Consider the following 19,799-nt stretch of genomic DNA (forward strand, 5'->3'; position numbering starts at 1 on the left):
AGCTCTCACTTCATCTTTGTCTTTTTTCATTACAGAGGAGCCTTTCTTGATGTCTGAACTTCTTTGTTGGCTGACATACCCACACCTTTTTCATGTAGGCATACACCAGCATCTTTCTCTCTCGTTTTCTCTTCCTCTTAATTCTCTCTTGCATGTCATTTATATCTTTCCCTGATTTTTCCTCCTTCTAATTCTTCTTCTCTCTCTCTGCCTCTCTCTCCTGATTTCTCTGTCTCTTTCTTGCATGCTTGACCCTTTTTCCTAATTTCTTATTCTGCTTCCGTCCCGCTCTTTCCAGTTCTCAGTTTTTCCTCTCCCTATCGACCTCCTCGGTTTCGCTCTACTGCATCGTCTCCTCTTCTTGTCTCAAGGTAAACCAAGCTAGTGTATATCTTGAAAGAAGCACTGTGGCATGTGTGTGTTTGTGTGCAACTGAGTGTCACTATCTGTTTTTATCTATGTACAGATTCGATAAGAAATCATAAAACTCAAAGCGCAGATTAAAGCACTACACAAAGGAGCATCAGATGATTCACAATAGCCATTCTACATATTTAACACACATATATGTTGCTAAACGCCCTAAAATAGCATTTTAAAATACATTTACTTCAGTATGGTGTTATTAACCTTTTCATCTTGGACTTCCTGTTTTGAGTATTTGCTTATTTGCATCTCTGATGCAAGCTGGATCTCCTCCACTGTGTGAAAATGTTTTATCTTCAACTTAAGTTTTACTTTGGAGAAGAGGAGTGATTTGTGGGGGAATAGAGGGTTCGGTGAATAAGATGAATGAAGAAAAAAGAATGTGTTAGTGTGTCCAAAAACATCTGTGCCAACTTTTCTCCCTGAAATGTGTTTGGATGTTGAAGAAGAACTCCTCGATCACAGCCTTCCCCCTGGGGGAAAAATTCACAGTGCAAAAACCCTGTGAACATCAAGGAATAACAAGCATGCTGGCCCGCTGCCTTGTCTACAGGCTTGAACATATTTGCTTTTTTGAGAAAGTTTGAGGTCCGTGCTAATCCTGCAGTACAAGTGGTCAGACCTGCACTACAATATCAATTCAAATACATCAGAAACCCTGAAAGCAGAGCAGCAATACAATAGGAGAAACCCTTAGCACAATTAAATCAGGTGTGCCTTTTACATATCAGTTATTTAAAATACATTAAAAATGAAGTCATATAGTCAGACTGCTAAATACCTAAAAAAAATGCCAATTACACAAAATATCAACAATTCCAGGAAAACATTTTCCAGTAGTTCATTAGGATTGTTTCGGTCAAGTTCAGGCTCCCTGATCTTCCGATCTTAACTTGTTTTCTCTATCTCTCTCTCTTGGCTTCAACTCTAGACTTTCTCAGTCTGTCAGCCTCCCACTAACTACTATCCCTGCTTCATTTTCATAGGGTTTTATAATGTATACCTCTGGGGTTTGACCTTTTGCTACTTCCCATTATCTATCCCTCTATTCATCAGTGTGTATTCCCTCCTGGCAGTACTGACTGCTTTGCTTTGATGGTTGAAATTTGGCCTCAAATTCTTTTCAAATTTAGTTTACTAATATTTTCATTTCATTTAAACACAGCTTTGCCAGAGCATTGAATGGATCATCAGTGGTCAGCAACAAATAAAATAGAGACATATTCTTGATATTTAGTTTGGTTTGGGCCTCAAATTTACTTCTGGTCCATCCGGTTAGCTCTGAAAGATGTAAGTAAGGTCTGTGTTTGCATACTTTAGGCCTGTGTCTGTGTTTAGGTCTTTAGGAAATTAAGAGAAGCTGAGTGTTGAAGCCTTTAAAGGAAAGTTGAGGTCACAAAGACTCAATTATATATAAAGTTAAAGAGCAGAAATACCTCACACAAGCCAGTTAATTTGAAAAGAAACCAATGCTTTTCAGATAACCTTGAAGAGAAACTGATCTGCATTTAACTGCAGATCCCTGCTGAAAGGGATGTGTGGCAGGTTTCAGACATTCAATTTATTTAAAAAAAAAACTTTTTTAACTTGCTCACATCATCTGATTAGCTCCTATTTTCTGTGTCTTTACCTGGTCAGCTCCCTTCTTTTTCTTCTTCTTCTTGCCCCAGCAACCGGAGCTCTCTCCATCGCGACCATTGGCATCACAAAGCAGGCCATCCAGCTCTTCCAACCCCCCTTGCTGACCATGAGATGTCTCAGCAGCCAGTCGGTATGACAGGTTCCTCAGGATGCAAACACAGTTCTCCACAGTCTGCGAACAGAGCGAGATGGGAGAGATGAAGGCGGAAGAGAAGGTGGGGAGAAATAAGATGAGATCAATAAAGGGAGAGGTTTAAATGGAAAAAAAAAAAGGTTCAGATTGAAGATTTGTGTTTGATGCCATTTAATGAAACATCTCGCTTGAAAACACCGAGCAAACTCAAATTCAAAGAACGGTAATAAAAACCACCCACTCTCTCACTTTTACACTATCAGCCTTCCACCCGCACTCAGGAGCCAGACAGATGGAGAGGGTGAAAGACAGGGAGGGGGGCGGCAAGTGAGAGGAAGAGGGAAAGGAAAGAACAACAATAATCTCACAAGTAATATTCTTCTGCATATTGTTAGCTCTGACTTTGAAATGAGATTAGCAGAAACTCAGGTAAATGAGGAAAAATGACAAACCCAATATATTATATCACACCCCATTAAACATGAAGTTTCGAGGCTCACCCAGTAGCCAGAGAACATGCGTGTACTCTTGAGTCTGAAGGAAAGCCGATTCTCTAATAGTGTATATTGTCTCTTCTTAAGTGTGTGTGTTCTGTTTTGTTTCTTTAACTGATTGTGTGCACTTGCATACGTGTGCGTCGCTGACAAAGGGGAGACATCAAGTCAACAGAGTGGAAATTAACAAAGACAAATCATCAGTCTTCACTCAGTCTGACTGTTGGTTTAGACAAAAACAACTAAGGAGTGTAATTGAACACCCTCAAGAGATGCTGCAAACAAAACAATGTCTCACTCCAGTGAGCTGCAGTCATATTTGAAATTCTATTCTCACGTTATTATGGAGCGATGTAGGAGAAGTTACACTTTATTTACAATTTGCTGTGACATTTTGGATTTCGATCTATTATTTCACATTTCTTCCGTACCCTTTTGTTTCTAGGTGCACTGTGCAGGGAAATTAAGTTGACAGGTAAACGGATTCTGTTATATGTCTTGTCAAAGCAGGAAGGTCAGAGGTCAGGGCCAGTTACAGATCAGCACCTCTACACCTGGGTGGGATTTACGGTTCTCTCAGGAACACAGAAGTTATGCACTCCAAACTGTGACAGGAAACTTTTGTAACACCAAAGCTAGAATTCATTGTTCTTGTATTTATGACCTTTATGCACTTTCCAGCCTAGAGTCTTAGAAGCTGGAAGTCCACACATAACAACCATCCAGTAAGCTTCCCTATGCAATGAGACACACTAAATGTAGGCTGTTAAATCTCAATATTATATATTAGCATTATATTGGCTGTGTATGTAGAATGATGGGTCTAGTCTATTCAGTCTTGCACCATCAATTTCAATTAGTGTGTCTGCTAAGTTAATTGACTCCTGGCAGTGTGCTATTATATAGTGGGAAACCTGATTAAATGTCCTTAAAACTTAATTGCTTCTGTGCCTTGTGTAGAGCAGAATGGCAGTAATCTAGAGATTTTCTTTAGTGCTTAAGCTATGTCACATGATATATCTATAGTGGCCACTCCTCAGATCTAATGTTTCTCTGTCCACAGTTATTGAACACGTCACGAGCAGAAGTCCATGTTGAAACAGTTCAAATAGAATCAACACCTATAGCTTTAACAAAGTGTTGCACAGAGGGCAAAAAAACAGAAAACCTATTATACAGGCACAATATAAAACATTAAAAATCAATTTTTAATCATTCACAGGAGGTCAAAACCTCCAGAAATGTAGCATTCAGTGTTAATGTTTGATGTTAACTAAAGGTAATGTGTTGGCTCTATCCTTGCCCAAATCAGCTTTCTTTAACTATTGTGCTGTACGTTGTAGTAATTCAAAGCTAAGTTATAAGAACACGCGCCTGCATTTCAGCAGTGCTGTGGTGACATGGATTATGTGATGGTATATTTATTACACCATCACATCACTGTGAATCCATAACTAAGATCAGTAAAGGCATATCTACCAAACCACAGAGTTTGTAGTTAAAAACAATAACAAGCTATATTACATTGTGCTCTGATTTTCTATCTTTAGTAACAGAAAGTTGAAATATTAACATTTTAATGGAAGTCAAAAGACATTTGGGGATTCAGCATTATTAGTCATGTTTAAATGATTGGTGATAACAACAGTTTTTTTTTTTCTATATGTAAATGGTAAATTGTTTTAAAAGTGAAGAGACAATAGCTTCGTTTTATTTAGTCATAGTAACTGTAGATTCTGTGCAGGCCATTGGTTGGACAATTGCTCAATAAGAGAACCCATTCATAGTGTCCAAAGACTTACGTTATGAGATGTTATCAAGCTGCCTAAGATAGCTGACATCGTTCCGGTCTTAAAGAAAAAGACTTACTCTTACAGTGTTGTCTGAACGGCACAGTTATTTACCCCGGCAACAGTGTTGCAACAGGGACAGGTTAGGAAAGACACTGTGCACCTTTATTAATTATTTTCATTTCATCCACTTTCATTCATATTATTCTAGTAAATAAGAGACACTGATCACCCATCAATACAAACACAATAACAGAGTCACCTTGAAGCAATACCTTAATCAACAATATGTTTTTTGTATATGTGGGTTCTTCAGTTACATGCATGGTCCTACTGTGCAGCATCGATCATAATTGTATATTATTATCTTTTATATTTGATGAAATTCCTCATTATTAATGGTTTATAAAATGTAAATTTACAGTTTTGACTTCAACAGTCCCATACAACCATATCTATATCTGCTTATTCTCACGCCCCCTTTACTGTATTATCTGTGTTTGTCACCAAATATTTGCAGATGTTCAAAAAAGGTTTATTAAAGCACAAGGACATCGTGAGCAAACAGAGTGCATCGTGATTAAATTATTTATAAGTTTAAAAATACATACTCTGAAGTAGTAACTTGATTATGTAACTGCAAATTCTACTCTTTGGAGAATAAATATGTAAATGAACGTGTAAGGTCACCGGCCTATTATCTGAAGCTCGAGAGAAATTTGGTCAATGTAGCAAGACAATAATCCAAAGCAGAGGTTTTAAAATGGCCTGGTTAAAGTTGAATCTTATTTAAATGCCTTAGCAGGAATTTAACTCTACAGTCCATGCTTGAAAGAAGCTCTGTGTGACGTGTAATTTAAACAATTCTGCAAAGAAAAGTGAACCAAAATTCCTCTACAGCAAGTTCACCCACTGTAGGTACTAGACATGTTTGGTTGTAGCTGCTGCAGATAAAATAGGCACAGTCAGTTGTGTTTAATGGATAATACTGTTTTAAAGGGGTTATAGTTTCCCTAAGTAAATGTTTGCACTCATGCACTCAACTTTATTTTAAGATCTGAAATGTGTGAAAAATGCACAAATACAAAGGACATTTACAACTTTTGCTGCCAGCCACTTTAAAATTTACGAACATGACCCTGTTATGCTACTTGAACAGTGCCTGCTGTTGTGTCTTATGGGATCAATTTTACCAAAGTAGTCAAAATAAATAGATATATTTTTTAGTATTTCAATGGCAGGCCAAGACTGTTCCAACTCAACAAGCAGATAGGGAGGAAAACATAGTCTGCACAGAGCAGGTGAGAAAGGGAAAGGCAGACAGTGTACCAAATGAGCACATGGCTAATGTGTACCGCTACTGCAACAGCGACCGCTTGGTGGTTTCTCTGCCAATCAGTCTTTGTTACTGTGGTGGCAGCAGTCCTCCTCTGGTGACTGCAGTTAAACAGTGGAGAAGGGCGGGCAGTTAAACAGTGATTAAGGATAGCTATTTAGAAAGGCTGGGAGTCAGGGAGACCTTGAGAAGTCAGCCATCCACAACACTGTTTATGTACAGTAGTATTGACTGGCCCACACGTACTGCCACATGAACACACATACGTACACTGCACGCCAACATGAACATGGCCTCATACAGAAAAATGCAAAGTGAACCTAAACCTACTCAACTTTGACTACTGGCAGAGCTTAACTGGCAGGTAGAAATGTTGCAATACTTTGAATCTGGGCGTTTTAATTTGCCCTAAAGAGTTCATATTGATGAGCTGAACACTTGTTGAAAACTAAAACTTTTCTTCCTTGTGGCTACTGGCAGTGAAAAGAGGTGCAGTCATTTGTTTTGTTTCCTCCTGTGTGCTAAAAAGATTTCTGCAGTTTGTGCCTGTCTGTGATAAAAGGAGGATATGAGACACTTTGTAATTTAGCCTGAAAATGAACAATTTAAGTTACAAACACAAGCTAAGATTTTCAGAGTCGCACCTTGCTGTCGATCTCATTGCTGCCCAGAGAGGTCTGGATAACGTAGAGCAGAGCATCTGTCAGCCCATCACACTCCCTCATCCTTCGTCTCGCCTCCTCACCTGCTGAGCTTACGTTCCTGCAACACACACATGACAACAACTGGTTGGAGAGTGTGCTTTTCTCCGTATATGCTTATGCGTTTGCCAAATACACGGGGAAAGAAAGAGAGCTGATTGAGGAGGGAAGATGAGACAGGATGACAGATGAAAGAAAAAGAAAGCTGGTAATAAGAGCTGTATAGAGGCAGAGGGAGAGAGAGAGAAACAGATACTGGGGAACCTGGCACTTCTCCCTAAACTAAACAATTGAAAAAGGAGCATTAAAATTCTGGCTACATCTCAATCTATGCCCTGAAGGCTCACTTCAATTTAAAGCACTTGACTTGAGTCCAAAATACGGGAAAGGGAAAAAAGAGCCACTTTAGTCAGACAGTTGGTGGCTGAACTTCACAGCCAACAATCACACCAACGCTGCTTTGATAATTTGACAATATTGTTCAGTATATTATTAGCAGCTTTGCCAATATGATGCACAGAAATAATGAATTGAATTTTGATTGAACTGGAAGTTCAGGTGGGCGTTGGGCTGGATTTGTTTGGGTTTCATCAAGGAACTGCCTGTGATACAGAAACACTTTGTACGAGACAGTGACTCATTTGTCTGCATTAATAAAATAGAAAATGAAACTGAGGTGAGCAGCATGAGCTAAAATTTATATTATACTTGCCTGAAATAATCACTTTAATGCTCAGTTCACACTAAAAAAACAAAACAAAAAACAGCACATCACGAAACTTTGACACAATCTAGCAAATGTCCCACATTTTGGCACTCAAGATAAAATCAGATTTAGAAAAGCAGAGAAACAACATGCAAAAACAACAACAACACAAAGACAGACACAAGAACATAATGAAAAAGAAACTGATTTTAGGTGACTCATTATTAGCCACAGACCAAACTGCACAACAATTACATTGCAGTGAGTCACTGCAGTGCAGGCAGATTAATTATGAAGTATAATTTATGTAAATTCAGTATAATAAACTTCTATTAATAACACATACTCCATATCATTTCAGGCCTTCAGCTATACACTAACAGAAAAAAGTTACCAATGCTGACAAATAGTGTTAGAGTCACAATCGGTTTAGCATGTGTGTAGCTGTCTGTCAGTGACAACGTATGAGACAAACATCGATTTCTACTTTCTACTTCTATTTTTGTCTGTGAAGGTTCTCAGTCATCCAGGCCATAGTAGTCTAAAGAGCTTTGAAAGAAAAGCGTCTGGACTCTTCAGTTCTAAGAGCAACTCCCATAGAGCCCTATGGGAGTGTCATGGACCCCCTATTGATCCTCTGTCTAATCACACAAGCCAAGGTGTGAAAAAGGTCACAATCAGCCAAGGTTTTGGGTGAACCCACTGTAAAACCTAGCCCCATCATATCATGTGATTTAGGCTACGTCCACACTAGCCTGGTTAGATTTGAAAACGGCGTTTTCTTCTGAAAACGCTTCGCGTCCACACTAGAGTTTTCAGTTGTTTTCACAGAGTTGCTCGTCCACATTGAAACGTCCGAAAATGCTTACGTTCCACTACTGCGCATGCGTGAAACGAATTTCTGTCTGCCGCTTATTTACTTTCCAGCTCTTTCAAAAGTCGCGGCAAAATGTCGAGGAAAAGCACAGAGTTTTTTAAATAGACTAATAATGAGGTGGAGTTGTTGCTGCGAGTAACACAAAAGTACAAAGTTGCAAAAGCGAGTGAGAGTTAAAGAATTTGAAGAAAAGCTATCTGGAGCTTGTACAGACTGATATTAATCTTTAATAGGGCTGTCAAAATTGAGAGCAAACAAAACAACTGCTGTATAATGCCCTCCGCTATCTTAGTTTAATTGGTCACATGACTGCATCATATGACTAATATGCGTCATCGTTTTAGAAAGTGTTTTTGCTGTCCACACTGCGACGCGAAAGCACCGTTTTCAAATGTATGCATTTTCGAGAGCGTTTTGAAAACGCTGCATTTTCCATGAGTGAAAACGCCGTCTCAGTGTGGACGGGAGGCTAAAACGGAGAGAAAACGATGCACTTTTAAACAAAAACGCATTAGTGTGGACGTAGCCTTAATGAGGTCAGAAGGCCCAGGATGTAAGTGGGGATCTCAAAACTGGATTATAGATGGCAGACAGTTGGTCGTTCACAGTGGATATAGATGTCTTCTTTCACTCCTCTTTCAAACCATCTTTCTTCTCTGTCCAAAATGTCAACATTGGCATCCTTGCAGGAGTGACCCTTGTCCTTAAGATGCAGGTGAAGAGCTGTTACAATGAAACCATTTGAATATTGGCTTCTGTGTTTCTTCACTATATGTATTTACTGGTTGTTACAAAGCAGCTCAGTTACATGATAAATCAACACATCTACATACATTCAAAGCCACCAAATCTATAGTAGTTTCACACTCAATATCTGTGTTTGGAAAATGAGTATGACAGATCAAAATAGTGCTTTTAAAACATTTACGGTTTGGTGTTCTCTTTACTATTGACTTTACTATTATTATGTGTTGACCTGCAGAGAAAAAGAGGTATTTTATTCAAGAAAAGATCTGGCCAAACACATAAATTTAACAAGAGGATGTGCAACAACCCCTTGTAACCGCTGCTGTCAAGGTTTATGTTTAAACAGTTATATAGACATAGTACAAAGATGATCCACATGGCAGGTGTCCCAGCAAAAAGCCTTGGCTGTTCAAAATAGAAAAGGAAATACGTTTTGCGAATGAAGACCAGATCCACTAGAATGACTCACCCTGGTCAAAAGTTTTCTGGTCACAGTAAGAGCAGACGCACAATTTAGTGCAGACTAAATTCAAAAATCAAATACCAAATTCAGCTTTTAAGGAGACCAGGCAGCTTGTTGTCATGGATTCAGTTATGAATTCTAGATCAAATATTTAAGTAATTTAAGATAATGCAAGGCCATCTGGAAGTCTAAGTTTCACTGAAATCTAATCTTCACACAAGGAAAGCACACTTGCAAACAGACCCAGAAATGACTCTAAAAGAAAAGCTATGGAATATTTAAAGCACCTTTAATGCACCTGCACAGTTTTCCAGCCACAGCTAATCAACAAAAAAGAATGTGCTATTAAGTAAAATGACCTGTATTTGTATAGTGCTTTACTTAGTCCCTAAGGACTCCAAAGTGCTTTACACGTTCAGTCATCCACCCATTCACACACTGGTGATGGCAAGCTACATTGTACCCACAGCCACCCTGGGGCGCACTGACAGAGGCCACCGGGCCCTCTGACCACCACCAGCAGGCAACGGGTGAAGTGTCTTGCCCAAGGACACAACGACCGAGACTGTCCGAGTCAGGGGTCAAACCGGCAACCTTCTGATTACAAGACCAACTGCCAACTCTTGAGCCACGATCGCCCCAAGTACCCAAAGAGTTAGATGCAGATTTGATAGGCAAACCCAGAAACTACAACTCAACTCAAAAAAACCTTTTGTGGAAGTCCTTCAAAGATTAAAGAGTGTGAACGCCACCAGTTACATACACTTGTGCAAGGTAACAGGTCACACATTTTCTGTAACTATATAGCACTTTATAGAGGATGTACTATGTGGGCTCAGACAACTGGTGAAGGAGCGAGACGAAAAACAAACAAAAACAAACATTAAAGAGTGGTGACACCAGTTTAAATATCATTCTTTTAAATCTGAAATGTCAGAAACGAAATGAGACAATACCTTTGTATAGTTTGAACTTCTTCAAGTTCATCTATCATAGTGCCATAATAAAGAGATCACTAGTCTAGGGAATGAGATCTTTCAAATATTGCACTGATGAGAAAAGGAGAAAAGAAAGGGAAAGACACAAGAACTCAATTAAAACTTCACGTTCACGGCTCCCTGCTTCCAAGAGAAGGTCAAGTCATTTTCACCCTCTTTGAATGCTAATGGGCAAACAAGCACACGATGGAAATGCCGCTTAACGGAGAACTATTCTCTGTCAAGTTGATATAAAACAACATAACAGTGAAAACACTTCACCTTGACTAATGTTTAAGCAGCAAAGACAGGCGGAAGGTGGGTGAGAAAGAGGGAGGGTGAATTATTTACTGCTTTAACACCGGCTTTAGCCTTGAATATGTCGACTTCTACAGAGATTTGCATCATGTTCTTTTATATGATGCCTCGTCATGAGTGGAAGAGACGACACTTAGCAATGCAACATGAATGTTTTATTGAGAGCTTTTATAATATTAGGTTTTTAGCCTGCATACATATATAATACAAAGGTAGATGCTTAAGCAAGCAATGATATGCGATCACACGTTTTCATAAGCCCGTCACACTCCCTCATCCTTAAGCCAGTAGCATCTAATGATGGACCCTCAACTATACAATATTTTGGCTTTGCAATTATAAATGACACATTTTTCATGATGTTCAAGAGGTCGTCAGGAAGGAAGCGCTAACTAACGATTTCCAGGAAAATAAAGCAAATGTTACTCTTCACATTTCAGTTTCTTCTGGGTACACTGCCAACATCATTCCATATTTACCTTGCCATGTTTACAGCTGTGCGCAGCTGAGTGAAAAAAGAAGCTCTTAAAGGCTAGACCATAAAAAAGAAGTTTCCCACATTTTTGTAGTTTATGAAATACTAAGATGATCAGACCAGACTGTCATTTTTATAAGTATACGGTTATCTCCTATATACTTTGCTTAATAGCATTTGTATGTCTGCTATTTAAAGGCCTTTGCACATGGATGGGTTCAAGTATGTGTGTAGTTTGTGTGTAACTCTCTGCATTTGTGTTATGTGCACATGTGCCTGTTAATCTAGTGGTAATGAAGCATGACGTATTGCACCATTCTGCAACACACCTCTTCTTAGATATAATTTAGTGAGACAACAGTGAGGTCAGAATTTCTTCAGCAGAAAAAAAGCATTTTATTAAATAATAGTTTGATAGATTAGATTTAAACCAACTTGTTTGTTTTAACCAGTTTCATAGGGACGCTGGTAACATAATATATGTCCATGTGCATTACAAACGGTAAAACCCTTTGCATGAGCTTCAGAAAACACTAAAGTGAAAGAAAAGGTTTTCTATTACGTGTGTGTGTGTGTGTGTGTGTGTGTGTGTGTGTGTGTGTGTGTGTGTGTGTGTGTGTGTGTGTGTGTGTGTGTGTGTGTGTCTGCTTAAATTTAACCAGTAATCTCTACTATTTAGTGAGTCCATTACAGGTTTACAGTTCATCCTATCTGATGTCACTCCTCATTAATTTAGCCTAACTCATTAGCCTGCATCATTAAATAATTACCTACTGAGCAAAAAGACACAGAACTTGATTAAGCATCCCATTCAAACTGTTAGCTGCAGTGAAGTAACAGCGTAGTTCGTTTAGTGGCAGTGCCAAACAAGCACGACATTTGACTACTGCAGCTCAAAATATTTGGAAAAACTCATTGTTTGCTGGTTCTAGTTACGGCAACATTTCCATTAAATGGTAAAGTTCAATCAGTTCTCTCTTCCTTCCAGTAAACAGTTTTTGTGGGGAGAATCACGCAGAGAAGTTTTGACATATTAATATGATTTCTGGGAATCAAATTTAGAAAAACAAATAAAGAAAAAAAGATTGAATGTCAAAATAGTAAAAGCAGAGAAAGGCATGCATATATTTTTATTTTTTATCAAATTCCAACAAAAACAAGGGAATGAATAAACTGAAAAAGAAAACAATGAATTACGTTCATGACAGTTAATTAAAGGGGATCAAATAGAAGATGTACCAAGCACACCTAATTAACCGTAGATCCCAGATCCCAGAAATCCTTCAAAATCCAAAGAAAACTGTGGCGTGGGTGTGAATGTGATTGTGACTCTTTATATGTTCATAGTGACAGTCGGAGTGAAGGAGAGCGGCCGTGACAGCGGAGCACGAGTGTCTGTGTCCCATTGTAAAACCACAGTAAAACCAGAGGTCAAAATAAAGAAATGCTGTCACCACGCCCGTGTCTTGTACGTGTGTAAAGGGTCCAACTTCACAAAAACATTTAGGGTATTAGAGCAAAAGACTCGAGTATAATTAAATGTTTCTATTACAACTCAACAAGAAATATATAAGAAATTCATAAACTGTTAAGTTCCTGGTTTCTGCTGTTGGTGTCTAATAAAGGCATAAAAATACAACACATATTTCCACAGCCAACTGGGTAAAACAACTTACAGTTAACTTATGCACACTGTTTACTGGTCGGCATGCAGTTTTTTAACACCCTGTCACACAGCTTTATCTTTAAAGCACTAGGCAGTCGATTTTCTACAAAATTAAAATACAGAATTTGAATATAATATTGCTCTAGTTTGTCAGTGTATGCATATAGCCACCATTAAAAGTGTTGATTAGCTTATATACAACGCTAAACAATTCATTATTATTTTCTGAAAAAGTAGCATCCATGTGTACGTGAGAAAAATTTCACTAACAAGCTTCCTGCTGTCTGCAGACGCTGGTTTGACAACTATTAAAATATTGCCAGTTGGACATGTTTTCCACCAATTGCACTGTTTTAAAAACACAAGGACACTTATACATTTTTAATTTGACATTGATTTTCTACTACAGGGTGCAACAGCGTACCTCGGCAAACAATCTGATAGTCACTGATCGTAACACGAATCCCTTTTCTTTTCTTTTTAGTTGTTATAAAATTGGTGCAACATTCATGGGATTTACATGGACACGAGTGAATCCGAAGACAGATGGTCTTCTAATGTTGCTCAAGGAACAAATGACTACTGAGTGACTTTGTCTCAAACAGCTGGTGTGTGGTGGCTCTGCATAAATGTCTGTCCATGTGTGTATGTGTGTCATTGAGGGCACAGGCAGCAGAGGGTTCATCACCAGATGGAACACATGCAAACAAACCTATTAATACCCATAAAATAAATATGGAAACAAACTCTTTCGTGACCACGCATTTAATTCTCGATCAACCAAAAATCAGTCCTTTCCTCTACGCACATCTGTGGGTGTCTGAATGGAAACGAGCTGAAAGCATTCACGAATAGAACAAAAACATGCAAACGCATACAAAGGGTGTGTGTAAGGCACCAGGTAGTTGTTTTCTTTTCTTGCTTGGCTACAAACCAGCAACCTGAAGGGAGTTAAACAGCCTCTGAACGGAGGAGAAGACCTTGTGTCTGGCTTGATAACACCGTAACAAGATGGAAAACAGTGCTGGGCTGTGAAGGATTTGCCAAAGTGGACAGTCTGATTGATTACAACAAGCATATTTTTTCACACACTGATTGCCAAAGGTAATAATTGCAAAAAGAGCTTTAAAATAGTGTGCAAAATTCTGGTGTAGGCGACCAAGAATCCTCTCAGCTAGTCTGATTGCACACGCGGCGTCATGCATGGAGCCAAAAACAAATATGCAGAAATGCACACATTCATGCACACCAGAAATACAGCTGTGTGTGTGTTTTTTTTCTTTATAGTGGAAACAAATTAGCATTTACATACACATACACACTTGAGCATATACTGTACATGCAACACCAATAAGTACACATAGAAATATGGACTCTCATGCGCCTACACAGCCACACAAACACACACATCAAGGAGATAATAAGAGGGGTGAGAGGTCTGAAATTGAGCTGCAGGTACACTGGGACCTGAACACTGTGGTCTTATGTCACTTTAACCCTCTGAAAAGATGGTGAGATAGAAAGCTGCCCCCGGAGAGAAGCAGAAACACCTTCACTGCTATGTGTTAGTGTCTCTCTCTCTTATTGTTCTCCATGTCTAAATTCTCTCAGTTCAAATTTTTCCAACTTTTTCCTTTTCTGCCCTCTCGTACTCCCTCTCCTTTAGCACCTTTTACAATTTGATCTGTAGCTTTACAATGTGGAACAGCACAGTGACAGCATCATTTGTCTTCTTCCCCCGCATCTTTAGGTACCTACACACACATGCGCTCAAGTTCTATAAATGGTTTAGTGAGTTAGTGAGGAAAAATTGCTGAAAATCTACGTCATGTCATCAAAGTTTTAAGGAAATCTATCTCTATTGTGGCAAACAAACAGCTAAAAGAACAAACCAAGAACCAGAAAGGATCTGAGTCTTGTGTTGGACAAATCCAAAAACCCACACAAACATATTTCTCTGTAGAACCAAGTTCCTACAATTAACTATAGGAACAAACATAGAAAGATGTTGAAGATGAAAATGTGTTTGTCTGTGTTTTGGATGAGCTCATGTTTTAGATTCACCACTGTTTTTACTCAAACATTCCTAAATAGTCAACCGTAGGTGAATAGCGTGCTTAGCATGAAATGAAAACTCCTCAGCTCATTTGGCCTTAAAAGAAGCATTTAAAAAAGTCAATTAATACGTCTAATTTAAGTATTGCTCCCAGGATACATAGCCCATTTAGGATATAAAACTAGTCTGTGGTGCACTGTATAACTGCAAATGATACCAAAATTGACAAATATTACACAGAAGAATAACTTCATGATCACACTTAGGTATCATATAGTCTTTACCCATACAAGTACAGCTATACACACCCATATTATTTAGGTTTCCTATTAAATATATTATATATTTGTTTTTTGTACTGCAGCTGTAAGAACCTAATCGGTGGATAAAAAAGGTGGATATGCATACTAGTTAACATTAATATTAATAACATTTAGCCATGCAACATCACCTCTCTGGTGGTGAAAGTGGGCCGAGCTAGTGCTTGAGGTTGAGAGATACGGGTTAGATAAAGTTGGGGTCAACTCAATGGATAATTTGTATTCCGGAGAGCAGCCTGGCTCTTTTCCAGTCTGGAGTTGCTCCACTGTCCCCAGCGAGGATATAGAGCAATGGTACAGAAAGTTGGAGGGTGCGTTAACAGAACACACTGAGTATTTCTGTTACTGGACATTTGTGCAATTCACACTTTGTCCATACGGAATACCATGAATATAGATGAAGTTGTTTGTAAGTGCACTTGGCTAGGCCACCCTACATCATTTTGCAATCATGTACATATGTCATAGACACGAGCCGAGTTATCAAATGACGACCATAAATGATCAGGCCTGGCATACCTATACATTTAGTGAGGCTGTACTGGAAGTGTCTGGCCCCCACTTCTTGTGGGAGATCATCAATTTGTACCTCAGTCAGAACTTCAACAGCAATCGACAACCCTGTCACCTCACAGCAAGAAAGTCCTTTTTTCTTGTGGTCTCTGGGCCCTGTGCCTGCATGAGGTACAACTAGGTACCACAGCTTTCTTCCACAGTCCAGATACTTGCATGTTAGGTTAAACGGTGATTCTAAATTGGCAATAGGTGTGAATGTATAGAAGGTAAAGTATTTAACTGTATGACTATACGGGAAAAAAAAGTGGCTTGAAGTGTTGAGAGTCTAAACTGCTAAGTGAGACTAGAAAAGCCATTCCAGTCCATTCCAAAGGAGGAGGGGACCTTGAGTGTGAATGGTTCCACACTTCCTTTATTGAGGTTGGTGTGTAAAGCTGTGGCAACGAGGTGGTTGGAGGATCTTTTCTAGCTTGGTTACCTAATGCATTTTTAAATAAATCCAATAGCTGCAATAGTGGAAGATAACCATTTGAAATAGCTCAAGAATCTTCAAAACTGGTGGGGTGAGGGTTTAATCCACTGGTGGTTCATTGAGCACATAAATGGTAAATGGCCTGTATTTGTATAGCACTTTTACTAGTCCCCCCCTAGGGACCCCAAAGCACTTTACACACCCAGTCATCCACCCACTCATTCATACACTGGTGGAGGCAGCTACAGTTGTAGCCACAGCTGACAGAAGCGAGGCTGCCATATCGCGCCATCGGCCAGTAGGCGGTAGGTGAAGTGTCTTGCCCAAGGACACAACGACCGAGACTGTCCGAGCCGGGGCTCGAACCGGCAACCTTCCGATTACAAGGCGAACTCCCAACTCTTGAGCCACGATCGCCCACATAGCTCAAAGAGAGCTGGCCAAGTGGAGACTTTTTTTTTCAAACATCGCAGGCCTCTGTGGGGTTGGTGTGAGAGTATGTACACAGATCAACAAATATGATCAGAAACAAATGACAAACTTTCTGTGCTAGCAGCACGCAAGTGATCAAATAGTTACACATCAAAATTTCAGTCTCATGACTAATTTTAAAGATCAGACCAGTATTGACTTTTTTCTTTAACACGTATTCAATATGAATACATATGTGGTCCAAAATAACAAATCTTCTACAGCATTTTACAGTGTTTTACTGTACTACTTACTACGATTACCTGCAGCTCTTTTTCATCATCAGCCTGACTTTTTACTCTTTCATGCCAGATTAGCAGATCTAAGAAAAGAATTATGTGATCAAAAAATATTCACTATCATGTCTGCATGCCAGGCGCTTAACAGATGTTTAGATCAAATAGATCAACAAGGAGCAAATTTCATGCGAGTTAACTTAATGCTTAACTCACCATATTCAATTAAGACTACAGTAACTGCTCTGACACAAGTAGAGCACAAAGTAGAGCATAAAGTGTAGGCTTTACTAACACGAGGATGGGCGTTAACGAGTACACACTGAAATATAATAGAAACCTATTTTCTCATACTGAGATGCACATAAACACAGTAATCATGAAAGCTGTAAGTTGTCCTCCGTGATTTCAAACTGTACAAAGAAACAATTTAGAGGCACAATGCACCAAAACGAAAGTCAACACACAAAGGATCCCAGCAAGTGGAGGAGTTGTTTCTATGGTGACCAACACAAATTGGTGCAAATGTGCTTCAGTGAATGAACGTGAAAGGGAGCAACAAAAAAGAACAAAATATGCATATACTGTTTGAAGTTGTGCCTATAATCGCACAGTGGTGAAGATTAAGAAACTTTGATTTTTCTGCAAAAAACCATTTGTCAGTAGATGTATAAACACACACACCTTGAGGTGACTGTTGTGAACTGGTGCAATACAAACAAAACCGAACAGAACTGAATAAAATGATAATGTGATATATAAAAGAAGAAGAAAACAACACCTGAGACAAGATTTTAAGTGCCTGTTGCTTACCTGAGACAGCCTGTAGCATTGCGCAGCACCTGGGATGTATGGATGTGGAGCTTGCGGTCATCATGGTGATTTGGGGAGGAGTCCCAGTTAGAGTGGGGTATGATGACACTATTGGTCAGAACGGCCAAGGCATCCTGGATGATTGGCATCTTCAGTGCATCACATGATGACAGGTTCCAAAGCACACCTGCATATGAATGTGTTCAGAAAATAAGAAACATTATCATATTTATGTTTAGACAGTTCTGTAAGTAACTTTTTCAAAGTAGCTACTATAACTATTATATCCTTAGTTTCTGTCTGCACGTTTCTGTATGTAACTGATCGGGTCAGTTACTGGCTCACCAATATTCTCAGCATTTACATTTGTTCTTTCTCAGTGCTTCTCTTTTTATTCTCCATTTTCCTCTCATTCTAATTGGCTGAGGCATGAGGGTGCCTACCGCGAGTCTCCTTAAGTCTTAGGTTTTAGTCCAGTTAAAGGGGAACTGTTCTCTGAACTTTAGACATTAGAGGTGCGTGTTAGAAACACAAATGTTAAATGCAGATGAATCAGACATAAACTAGTCTTTAACCTACTAAACTCCCCAGTACAATGTCTGTGTGATGTCTGATTGAGCCAATCTGCCACTAAAACAGTGTTGGTAATAGTTCAGTGAATTCACAGCCGGCAGTGCATGCACCACACAGGCAGCACCGTTGCCTAAACCAAGCAGAACCCTTCTTGTAGCAAGAATGAATCTTAAGCAGACTACCTCCTGCTGTGTGCTACATGTGATTGCAAGCTTTGGATAATGTCCTGACCTAAATCTTCCACCATTATCCATATTTCATGTGTGCACCAAAATGTATTTTGTATAATCTTTTACATTGGTATGATCTAAGCAGCCTACTGTCAAAGATGCTGTTTGCTTATCATCTTCATCATCATCACCATCATAATGAAGGATTGTGGAAACTGTCATTGCCAATGTAGACTTACACTGACTAGATAATAGTACGACACTAATATATAAACCACCAAGAACGCTGATTGTTGATTTAGTTTTCTGCAAAGTTTTATCGACTAAATTACATTTACAAACTTTGTAAATAAAACCTCATACTTTCATAAATCAAATACATCTTTAGAGCTAAAAATATTTATCCAACCATTTCATTTTCATCAAATGAAGTTTTAAGCTCTTCTATAAAAAAAACAAAACAAAAACGATTAACAATTATTTGATCTTACATACCTCATTAACTGCTGTGCTACAACTCTCTCCAAAACCTAATAAAAATGTGCTTGGTTCCATTCACTGTTCAGAAATGTACATGTGAAATACATTTGGCTACATTTTGGGAGTCAGGGCAGCAAATTACTTTAAGAAATAAAAACAGCCTAAAACTGTTTTTTAACCTTGAGCAGAATGACACTGATCTCAGACACACCTTTTCAGAGCATGCGAGGACATATTTCAGGACTGGAAATGCTAACAATAGCACCTCCCTATATTTATCACTTTTGAGTAAGCCACCCACACTTTTATTTTTGAATCTGACTCCAACTGGCATTATTTATCACATGCTGTGTCGTACAAAACGCACACAAACTTATTGCCAAATTAATTTTACAGCAATGCATAAACATAAAGCCAGCAAACACAGCTGCATGGTCATATAAATAACCTGGCTGAAAAACAAGTTTTTATGTTTTTATGTATCCATGATATACTAAATCGCCTACAAAGATACATGGATATACAACACACACAAACAGATGCCTTTTCACAGACCGGTGACAGCAGTAGCCCTGTTGGTCAGCTGTGACACACTCATACCTATCAAACACACACGTGTGCTCATACACACACAGGCTACATTAGCACTGTCACATTCTAGATATGTTAGTTAGTTTCTGTGGCTTTCATTGAACTTTCTTACATAGCAAAAAACAATAAAGTAAAAATATAGGAACCAGAGTGACAGGCATAAATAAAATAAGAAAATATAGATATATCAGTAGCACTGGTGGATTAAGGAGCTGAGAGACTGCCGAGAAATTGGAACAGATTGCAACAAGAGGAGACAACCTCCTTTAAAGCTACAAGAAACTATAAAAAGCTGTGGTGCTATAGGTCATCATCTCTCGTGTATTTCGTGTCAGACTCCAGATGTTGCAT

The 19,799-nt window shown here is 38.9% G+C and overlaps 1 protein-coding gene across 1 annotated transcript in view; it reads right to left on the bottom strand.

Annotated features, from left to right (window-relative positions):
- The window catches only part of ctnnd2a (catenin (cadherin-associated protein), delta 2a), a 273,917-nt gene that overhangs the window by 45,390 nt on the left and 208,728 nt on the right, over nt 1-19,799 (bottom strand). Inside the window, exons 15-17 of the mRNA XM_080865626.1 lie at nt 17,635-17,821; nt 6,465-6,582; nt 2,057-2,239 (exon numbers count right to left, since the gene is read on the bottom strand). Of these exons, the coding sequence (XP_080721752.1) occupies nt 2,057-2,239; nt 6,465-6,582; nt 17,635-17,821 (488 nt within the window). The remainder of the gene's footprint in view (nt 1-2,056; nt 2,240-6,464; nt 6,583-17,634; nt 17,822-19,799) is intronic.

This window comes from Rhamphochromis sp. 'chilingali', assembly GCF_963969265.1.
Source record: "Rhamphochromis sp. 'chilingali' genome assembly, chromosome: 18".
Classification (NCBI taxonomy): domain Eukaryota; kingdom Metazoa; phylum Chordata; class Actinopteri; order Cichliformes; family Cichlidae; genus Rhamphochromis; species Rhamphochromis sp. 'chilingali'.